Source organism: Microcebus murinus, chromosome 19, assembly GCF_040939455.1.
Source record: "Microcebus murinus isolate Inina chromosome 19, M.murinus_Inina_mat1.0, whole genome shotgun sequence".
NCBI classification, from domain to species: Eukaryota; Metazoa; Chordata; class Mammalia; order Primates; family Cheirogaleidae; genus Microcebus; species Microcebus murinus.
In genome coordinates this window covers 9,327,431-9,337,774 of record NC_134122.1, presented here as the reverse complement: position 1 = coordinate 9,337,774, position 10,344 = coordinate 9,327,431, and the positions used below count along the sequence as shown (strand labels likewise).

At 50.2% G+C, this 10,344-nt stretch overlaps 2 protein-coding genes across 2 annotated transcripts in view; one reads left to right on the top strand and one right to left on the bottom strand.

Annotated features, from left to right (window-relative positions):
- On the bottom strand, nucleotides 1–9,739 carry LOC105882278 (uncharacterized). The gene is made up of 6 exons (XM_075994839.1): nucleotides 9,697–9,739; nucleotides 8,963–9,194; nucleotides 7,630–8,477; nucleotides 7,322–7,355; nucleotides 5,117–5,385; nucleotides 1–447 (listed from the first exon to the last, which is right to left on the bottom strand). The coding sequence occupies exons 1-5, from the start codon at nucleotides 9,737–9,739 to the stop codon at nucleotides 5,274–5,276; spliced, it is 1,269 nt and encodes a 422-aa protein (XP_075850954.1). The 3' UTR covers nucleotides 1–447; nucleotides 5,117–5,273.
- Nucleotides 8,285–10,344, top strand: part of ZC3H7A (zinc finger CCCH-type containing 7A) — a 41,618-nt gene continuing 39,558 nt past the window's right edge. The window contains exon 1 of the mRNA XM_012784464.2: nucleotides 8,285–8,407. The gene's annotated coding sequence lies outside the window, so the exon portion shown is untranslated. The remainder of the gene's footprint in view (nucleotides 8,408–10,344) is intronic.

Below are 10,344 nucleotides of genomic sequence, written 5' to 3'. Positions count from 1 at the left end.
TTTCCTTTAACTTAGGCAAGGAGTAGCTTTTAATTTGCACTGTTGGTGGTGAGTCATCTGATTTTACATTGTTTACCATTTACATGTCCTGACATTCTCACGTACAAAAAGACAACGATCTAAAAACTACAGTTGTGAAGAGCTGGGTAAAAAAAAAAAAAAGAAATAAAAATAAAACCCTATATCCCAAGAGATCACATTGTCTTGTGGTTTTGCTCCTTCCTATTCTATAGTCCATTTCCCAAATCCACACCTTGTGGGATCTTCAAAGAGCAGGTTTTATTTTAAGCATTTGGAGTGTAGAAACCATAGCTGGTGGATGGTGGGTCCCAGTGAAGTGCCCTGAATGTAGCTGGCACTCGTGTCTGTTGAACAGATGAATGGAACTCTCTGGACTCCATCCACGATCCCAGAAGGACCAATTCCAGGTGGCTCGAGTCCCAGAGGCTGGAGGAAGTAGAAATTATGGGCAGGATTAACTCCATGAGTCAGAGAATGATCAGAGAAAAAAAAAAAAAATCAGCCCAACACATGGAAAACGGACCTGAATTCCAAATTGGGGCAGAAGTAGGGGAAAGAATTGGACCCAGGTCTGGCAAGTGAGCACTCCTCACTTCCCATGTTACTCTACTCTCAGAAGCTACTGTGAATTAGATTCATTCTTTTTCTGCATAATAAATGTGTCATCTCCCCAAATACAAGTGCGATACACTGTGACATTATGCTTAGTATCAAATCTAGGTTAAGAACCAAAGAAGCTCACTCCACAAGCAAAGGTCTGCTTTCCTACCTTTAGTATAGCTCCTAAATATTACTAAAAAAGAATTCTGGCAAGTAAGATATAAAGTCTGTCTTATTATCTCCCAAATATGTTCCTTCTTCCCCTTGGATAACTAGGGCTCTCATACCTTATATTATGATTAGAAGCTTGCTTGTACTTGGTTACATATTTAAATCGATGTCCTGGCAGCCAGCCCATGAGTGGAATTTTTTTTTTTTTTTTTTTTTTTTTTTTGAGACAGAGCCTCACTTTGTTGTCCAGGCTAGAGTGAGTGCCGTGGCGTCAGCCTAGCTCACAGCAACCTCAAACTCCTGGGCTCAAGCGATCCTGCTGCCTCAGCCTCCCGAGTAGCTGGGACTACAGGCATGTGCTACCATGCCCGGCTAATTTTCTATATATATATCAGTTGGCCAATTAATTTCTTTCTATTTATAGTAGAGACGGGGTCTCGCTCTTGCTCAGGCTGGTTTTGAACTCCTGACCTTGAGCAATCCGCCCGCCTCGGCCTCCCAAGAGCTAGGATTACAGGCGTGAGCCACAGCGCTCGGCCTGAGTGGAATTTTTAACAAGCCATTTTTCAAAGCTGAAGAGCTCTCAATAAATAACAAGAGAAAGTAGGAGGAAGCAAATGCATAATCTATGTAATACCTACAAAGCCAAGTAAAGGAGTCCAGTCAGTATTTTTTTGCCTCTTACACTTTTATGCATTTCATGAAAGCATAATTTGGAATAAATATATCAAGGTGATTCACAGTGATTCTTCAATTCAGAAGAAATGTAATAATATTATACTTTTCATGCTGCACATTTAGATGCTAGCACAGATTTCCAGATGAGTAGTGACAAAATTTAATGCATGTGACCCTGTTAAAGTATCCTGTGGTCATTCGGCAAACAGCACACGTCTTTCACATTTTGAGTGCTATAAAATTGTGGGTTTCCCTTTTCTGGTACAGGTATGTCATATTTACAAACAGATCATTTTTATTATTGGTTCTTATTTGAAGATGGCCCTGTGGTTAGTTCATTTGAGTAGATAATGTGCTGATAATGGTCCCAGATTGTGGGTTTATCTCTTGGGCTCCAGTTTTAAGCTAGAGACTCTCAACCATTTTTCCACCTCAGTGTACATGAGAAATCTGTCACCCTCTCATTGTGCCCCACAGGAAGAGTTTCTTCCAAGGCAGTCACTCCCAGGGGGACTGTGGAGTGTGGCTCACAGTCTCCACCCCAAAGATGGCTGCTGGAAAAAGCTGCCCCCATTCATTATGGAAAGGTAACTGCTATTCATTGAACACATTCTCCGTGCCAAATACTTTACATGTGTAGCATTTAATCCTCACCATGCCAGGGGCATCCTTATCCACATTTAAAGATTAACTCAAAGCTCATGAATTTGCCCATGGTCACTCACATGGGTAAAGAGTGAGTCTGGATTTACATCCGTGTTTCCCAGACTCCAAAGCCCCTCTCTTTCCACCACCCCGCTACCTACTTATATCTTTTTTTTTTTTTGAGACACAGTCTTGCTCTATCACCCCAGCTAGAGTGCTGTGGTGTCAGCCTAGCTCACAGCAACCTCCAACTCCTGGGCTCAAGCGATCCTCCTGCCTCAGCCCCCCAAGTAGCTGGGACTACAGATGCCCACCATCTCGCCGAGGTATTTTTTTTAAATTTATTTTTAGTAGAAATGGGGTCTCACTCTTGCTCACACTGGTCTCAAACTTCTGAGCTCAAGTGATCCTGCCGCCTCGGCCTCCCAGTGCTAGGATTACAGGCATGAGCCACCGCACCTGGCAGAGAGTATGGTATTTATCACAGTACAAAGGACCTTTTTTTCGAGGGAATGTAAAGTGTGAATATATTTTTTAAAAAACCAACACTTTTGCTACATGTGCTTGCCAGCTCCTGCTGAGAATCTTTTTTTTTTTTTTTTTTTTTTTTAAGACAGAGTCTCGCTTTGTTGCCCAGGCTAGAGTGAGTGCCGTGGCGTCAGCCTAGCTCACAGCAACCTCAAACTCCTGGGCTCGAGTGATCCTTCTGCCTCAGCCTCCCGGGTAGCTGGGACTACAGGCATGCGCCACCATGCCCGGCTAATTTTTTTTTATATATATATCAGTTGGCCAATTAATTTCTTTCTATTTATAGTAGAGACGGGGTCTCGCTCTTGCTCAGGCTGGTTTTGAACTCCTGACCTTGAGCAATCCGCCCGCCTCGGCCTCCCAAGAGCTAGGATTACAGGCGTGAGCCACAGCGCCCGGCCATCCTGCTGAGAATCTTAAAGAACTTCATACCTAAAACAGAACTACCGCTGCTATTGTTGTGTAGGGGTGGAAGCTGCTGTCCAGAGATCCCAGGGACCAAGGAGAAATCACTCCCCATTTTCCAGGTGGGTGCTAGGAGGCGGGGTTCTTTCACTAAGAGACCTAACTTGGGTGCCCACATAAAAGGAAAACCAAGGCAGCCTGAGATAGACCTATCTACCGACTCCTAATACATGTCGGGAACAACATGCAGAGGGGTGGAGGATTCAAGCTGAGCAAGATTGAATTCAAACACCTTAGGAGAAAACACAACTCAGATAAAAGAATAGTTTTGTTTGCTTTCTCTTTTTTAGGATACAAAAGTTCTAGTTATAGGAATTTTGCTTTCCATCTATATTTTTTATGGCATTCACTAGAACAACTAGTGGGTACATTATAGCTTCCCTTAATGAACCTGGAAGGTGTAAGACTTATCCAAATCCTTTTTAGTTTTTAAGACAGAGGTTGCAAATGGGTGGCCCATGGGCTCAGTGCTGCCCACAGACATGGTTTATTTGCACTACATAGTTTCTCTTTTCTATTTAATTAACTTCAAAATAGGGATATTCGTGGTAATAAAATCCCAATTTCTAGCTAATCTTGAAATAAACCTGGAACATCTGGCAAAGCTGGACTTGTAGAACCCCTGGCAGCAATCAGGGAGGGTGGGCGCTCCCAACATCAGTAGACCCTGGGTGGGCTTCCCTCATTACAACACCTGTGGGACGCTGGAGGAACTTGACTTTGCAAGCCCTGCTGTGTGACCTGGCTCCCATACCGCCTCCTGTATGACGTCTTTTCTTCATGGCATTCATTGGTACCACCCTCCACTTCTCAGTCTAGCATCTCTAGCAGCATCTTTGGTACATTCTGATTACTTCACATCCTGGCGTTTAATGCCTCCCCATAATTCTTGATCCCCCCCTTTTCCTGCCTTTTAAAAAAATTAATAGATTTAGGGGGTACACATGGTTTTTTTGTTACATGGATGAATTGTATAGTGGAGAAATCTAGGATTTTAGTGTACCCATTGCCTGCATAGTGTACATTGTAGCCTGTGGGTAATTTTTCATCCCACATCCCCCCTCCCTGAGTCTCCAATGTCCATTATGTCACTCTGTGTGACCCTTGTGTACCCACTGCTTAGCTCCCACTTACAAGCGAGAATATGTGGTATTTTCCTTTTTGTTCCTTGGTTACTTCACTTAGGATAGTGGTCTCTAGTCCCTCCAAGTTGCTGCAAAAGACATTATTTTATTCTTTTTCATGGCTGAATAGTATTATGTGGTGTGTGTGTGTATTTTTTATCCACCCAACAGTTGATGGGTACTTAGGTTGGTTCCCTATCTTTGCAATTGTGAATTAGAATTGTGCTGTGATAAACATATGAGAGTGTGCTTTTTATTTTTAATAAACATAATACTTTGGCCAGGCGTGGTAGCTCACGCCTGTAATCCTAGCACTCTGGGAGACCAAGGCAGGCGGATCACTCAAGGTCAGGAGTTTAAGACCAGACTGAGCAAGAGTGAGACCCCGTCTCTACTATAAATAGAAAGAAATTGGCCAACCAAAATATATAGAAAAAATTAGCCGGGCACGGTGGCGTGTGCCTGTAGTCCCAGCTACTAGGGAGGCTGAGGCAGAAGGATTGCTTGAGCCCAGGAGTTTGAGGTTGCTGTGAGCTAGGCTGACGCCACGGCACTCTAGCCCAGGCAACAGAGTGAGACTCTGTCGCAAAATAAAAAATAAAACAAAAAAATCATAATACTTAGCATCCTCTAATATACTATATGATTTATGTATATTGTTTGTTGTCTGTTTCACTTTCCTGGAATGTACACTCCAAGAGGACAAAGTTCTTTGTTTTGTACACAGATGCATCCTAAGCATCTAGAATAGTATCTGGCACAGAGTGAATGCTCAGTAAATATTTGTGGATAGAACAAAGAGGTCACTCCAGGGTGCCTTCACAGACTCCTCTGCCTACCTGTGGCACCCCTAGAATCACTGACGCACAAAGCCTCTCCCCTACCTGACTGAAGGCTGGTTGAGGGCAGGAATCCCATCTCATTTAGCTTCGGATCCTGAGGTGCTTTGAACAGAGCCTGGGACACTTAATAGGTCCTCAGAGAACAGACCAGTGTAATATTCAGTGAAGAACCTGAAAACTCCTCCCATGGAGTGGAAGCTCAAGGAGGTAGTGACTCAGTTTGTCTTCTTTGGCATAGTATTCCCCATGGTACCAGGGTTGAGATGGGGATCCCAGACAGCAGACCCATCCGACGTCCTTGACTTCGCTCCCTGTGGAGGGCAGAAAAACAGTTTCCCAAAGACATCTACATTCTAAACCCAGGAATCTGTGAATGTGTTACCTTACCTAGCAAAAGAGGGTCTGCAGGTGTGATTAAGTTACAGATCTTACACTCTGGGAGGCTAAGGCCGAGGCGGGAGGCTCATTTGAGGTCAGGAGTTTAAAGCCAGCCTGAGCAAAAGCCAGACCCCATGTCTACTAAAACCAGAAAAAGTTAGCCTGGCGTGGTGGCATTGTGCCTATAGTCCCAGCTACTTGGGAGGCTGAGGCAAAAGGACTGCTTGAGCCCAGGAATTTGAGTTTGCAGTGAGCTATGATGACTCCACTACACTCTAGTCAGGGGGACATAGCAAGACTCTGTCTCCGAAAAAAAAAAGTTAAGGATCTTGAGATGGGGAAACCATCTTGGATTGTCCAAGTGGGCCCAATGCAATCACAAGGGCTCTTAAGAGAGAAAGCGGGAGTCAGGGGAGGAGATGTGGCGACAGAAGTATCCTCAGAGAGACATGCTGAGAGAAAGACTCGGCCAGCCATGGCTAGCACTGAGTATGGAGGAAGGGGCCAGGATCCAAGGAACGCAGGCAGCCTCTAGAAACTGAAAAAGGCAAGAGAACAGATTCTTTTCCAGAGCCTTCAGAAGGAACTAGCCCTCGTAACACCTTGACTTCAGCCATCTAGAATTGTTAACAAATTTGCGTTGATTTAAGCCACTACATTTGTGGTAACTTGTTACAGTAACAATGGGGAACTAATAATCCCATCAAATTTTTCCTCACAGTGTCAGAATAACACCCAACTTCACGTGGCCTCACAATGCCCTGCAGAGCCTTACCTGAGACCCACCCAGCTCTTTGTGGTCCAGCCCTCCTGGCCTTCCAGCACCTTCTGACTGAGGTTTTCCCCTCTCTCCATGCACCCCTGCCCCTGGGTATCTCCTGCTCACCCTCCAGATCCTAGCTTCAAGGTTTCTTTTTTTTTTTTTTTGAGACAGAGTCTCACTTTGTTGTCCAGGCTAGAGTGAGTGCCGTGGCGTCAGCCTAGCTCACAGCAACCTCAAACTCCTGGGCTCGAGTGATCCTTCTGCCTCAGCCTCCCGAGTAGCTGGGACTACAGGCATGTGCCACTATGCCCGGCTAATTTTATATATATATATATATCAGTTGGCCAATTAATTTCTTTCTGTTTATAGTAGAGACGGGGTCTCGCTCTTGCTCAGGCTGGTTTTGAACTCCTGACCTTGAGCAATCCGCCCGCCTCGGCCTCCCAAGAGCTAGGATTACAGGCGTGAGCCACAGCGCCCGGCCTCAAGGTTTCTTGAGACATCCACTCAAGAAGCATTTAGGGAGTGCTGGGTATTACCTAGGGGCTAAGAACTCAGGACAAAACAGGCAGGGGCTCTGCTGTCCTGTGGGGGCGGAAGCAGACCACAAACAAGTACCCAAATGACTGACAGCGTCACTTCAGATAGTGACAGCTGCTGTGCAGTCAGAGAGGGGGCTGTGCTGAGGAGTACACTGTAGATGGGCTGTCAGGGAAGGGCTCCCCAGAAGCCATGCGAGCTGAGACCTGAGTCATGAGCAGCCCCTGGCCACGAGAAGAACCCGTTCCTCACAGAAGCTTCCCTAAAGCCAGAACCCCTATCAGCTCTCCTTGAATTTTTCTGTCACACACTTGCTTGGTGTTGTGGACCGAAAATCCATATGTTGAAGCCCTAACGCTTAATGTGACTATACTTAGAGTCAGGGCTTTGGGGATGGTAATTATGGTTAAATGAGGTCACAGGGTTGGGACTTTGATACAATAGGACTGGTGTCCCTATGAGAAAAGGAAGTCATAGCAGGGATTCGATTCATGCACACAGAGAAAAGGCCACGTGAGGACTCGGGGAGAAGGCAGCTGTCTGCAAACCAGGGAGAGAGGCCTCACCGGAAACCAACTCTGACACTTCCAATCTCCAGAGCTGTGAGAAGATAAATTCTTGTTTAAGCCTCCTGATCTGTGGTGTTTTGCCACAGCAGCCCGAGCTGACAAATAACCCTGGTTTGTATATCCACATCACCCAGACCCCCTGGAAGAAAGCGCCACCCAGCTGGTCACCGCGCTTGCCCTCCTGTGCCTCCTACAGCCCACTGTCTGTACAGGAGCCCGAGAGAAGTCTCTAAAATGTAAATCAGACCTTGGAACTCCCAATTCAGCCTCTTCAATGACCGACCCCCATCCCACACAGAACGAACCCCAAATTCCACGTGGTGGCCTCTCTCTGCCCCTCAGCTTTCCCCTCCCTGCACACACAGAGCCGGATGCCTTCCCTGTAGGCCGGACGCCGAGCTCCAGCGTCAGGGCCTTTGCACTTGCTCTTCCCTCTGCCTGGGACACGCTTCCTCCACGTCGCCCCCCCGGGGGCCTTTCCCCACCGCCACACGGCCCCGCTGGGTTTCCTGGGTCTCCGCCGCCCCAAACGGTCGTCTCCGTGCGCGTGCTGGCCCGCACCCCTCCCCCCGTGCCGCGGGCAGGGACTCCGCCTCGGCCTGGGGAGGCGCCCGGACGCGGAAAATCCAGGCGGACGGGCGACGACCGGGGCCCTGCAAGAGCGGCGGAAGGAAGCGGGACGAGCCCGTCTGTGGGACGGGGACGAGCGTGGCTGTCCCGAGGACGCAGCTGTCCCTGGGCGCACCGGCCGGCGACGTCCTCGCCCCCGCGCGCCCGGCCCCGCCCGCCCTCGCCATTGGCTGCGTCGGCGGCCGCGCGCCCGCTCCGGGGCCGCGGGTCAGACGGCGCCGGGTCGCCGCCCCCGGCCCGACGTGGCGCCGCCGCCCCCGGCCCCGACGCTGCAGCGCAGCCAATGGCGGCGTCTCCCGGGCGCCGCGCGCGGCCTCCCGCCGCCAGAGGGCGCCGCCGAGCCCGCCGCCGCTGCCGGCCGAGCGAGAGCTGCGAGCGAGCGCCCGGGCCTCGCCGCCGCCGCCGCCGCCTCCTCCTCCGCGTCCCGCCGCCGGCCGGCGCGCCGTCCCGCAGGTAGGGTGGTGGGCGCCGCCGGGTGTCCGCGCGCCCGCGCCGCCCCTCCCCCCGCGCGCGCCGCCGCCGCCTCGTGCTCGCGCGCGGCCGTTAACGGACGGACGGACGGCGGGCGGGGAGGGGGAGGGGCGGAGGCCGGGCCGGGCGGGCCGGGGCGCCGGGCCTGGGAATGGGGGCGCGCAGGGTGCCGGGGCCGGGCGGGCGCCTCCCCTGCCCGCGCCCACCGTAGCGTGACCCACTTCTGCGTGCAAGTCCTCCGGCAAAAATGTCTGCTTTCTGGCTATTTCACTTAAAAAATAATTCCCCCCCCCTATTATTTGTGTCCGCCCTGGGGGTCGCCGGGAGCCGGCTGAGGCGTCTCGGCTTGGGGGCGGGAGGGATGCCGCGTAGGGCTTGGCTCGGTGATTTGGGGCTGACCCCTCTTTTGTAAATTATTTCCATTTCCCCCCGTCGGTTTTGCGCGGGCCGGCCCCGCGGGGCGGCGGCGACAGGTTTCCGGCGTTCGCGGGCCGGGGCCTGCCCGGCGGGCTCTCCTCCCGCCCTTCCCGAGGGGACCTGTCAGCCCGCGGTGGCGCGGCTTCCGGTCGGGACGGTCGCCGCAGGGGCGTGGCCTGGCGGGCCGGAGCGCCAGGGCGAGGCGAGGCCCGGGTCCGCCTGCCCGCGCTGGGCCCGCGCTGCCCGGCGAGGTGCCACCGGCCGCCCGGGACCGGCACGGGGGACACTGGCAGTGTGGCTGGAGCGAATGCAGGTGTGCTCTGGCTGCGGAATGCACGCCTGATCTTCGAGACTTCGGATGAGGAAAGAGACCCTGAGGGCTCTCCTTACACTTACATATACGGCCCTATTTTGGACCTATTGGGCTGACGAAGATATATTGTTAACATTCATCTCACCGGTTTCTTTTTTTACTTTTTTTTTTTGAGTGTGGCTACTTGGGAATTTTAAATGACAGGGATGGCTCGAGGTGTGTTCCTATTGGACAGCGCTCGAGCAGAGCGTCTGAATGGGAGGGCGCGCTGCAGCCGGTGCCGTCTGCTCATCTCCTCCGGCCCGGCCGGTGGGCCGCAGGCTGGCGGGGAACCCGCTGCCTCTTCCTTCTCACGCTCCGCCCCGCTGTTGAGCTGAATCGCACAAGAGGGGGGCGGGTCTTGTCTTGGTTTCCAGAATAATTCACGATAATGGACAGAATTTCTCCCCCTCTCTATCTGCTGTGTTGTGCTGGAGGCTAGAAATGGCTGAATGCGGTTCAGCTCAGAATCAGAGCCCGAGTTGCTGAGGCTGGGTCTTACCCCTGTCTGGGTGTTCTGCGAAGAGCCCGCTTGATTTTGTCATCCAGACGAACCGGAGAGCTCCTGCCTTCCTCCACCTTACTGTGACTTTTGGTCCTTCCCATTCCTCAGATACTGTCAATTTTTTGCCAATAAGAATGGTGGTTTGTCCGCCACATGGCTGCACAGTTCTTAATTTTGACTGTTTTTTTTTTAAAGCCTGCCAATTTGAGTGGGTCAGATCGCCGTGTGAGTGGAAGAGAGTCAGTTGTGATAGACTCTCTCAGTTCTAGGAAGGGTGAGAATGACTGCTGCAAAGTTTTGAGCTTTTCAGTAAAGGAAGAAATAGAAACAAAAGATGTCTGGATCCTGTTGCCATGGATACTCTACAGTGGGCTTTCTAGAGGTAGTACAATATGAGCAAACTTTTGTCATCTAGATAATATCTTGAAGTATTTTGTTTTGCTTTGGTTTTTTGTTAGTGAAAATACTTTTTTTCTCCAGTATCTTAGAATTGGAAGTGGAATTTGTTTTCTTTAAAGTGCGAGTTGTTTACAAATCAAGAAAAAATTTTAGATAATATTTTTAAGGAGGGGAGAAGCATTAACATATTAATCCAGAAGTTTTAAAATTAATGTATGATAATCTGTTTTAATCCACACACATACA

Bases quoted from the DNA above. Each gene is read 5' to 3' on its own strand.
- LOC105882278 (XM_075994839.1), bottom strand. From the start codon at position 9,739: ATGACAAAATCAAGCGGGCTCTTCGCAGAACACCCAGACAGGG. The intron at 8,478-8,962 runs GTCCCCTCGGGA...CGCGAGCACGAG, and splicing joins GCGCCACCGCGGGCTGACAG to GCGGCGGCGGCGCGCGCGGG. The intron at 7,356-7,629 runs GTTCGTTCTGTG...ATCTTCTCACAG, and splicing joins GCCACCACGTGGAATTTGGG to CTCTGGAGATTGGAAGTGTC.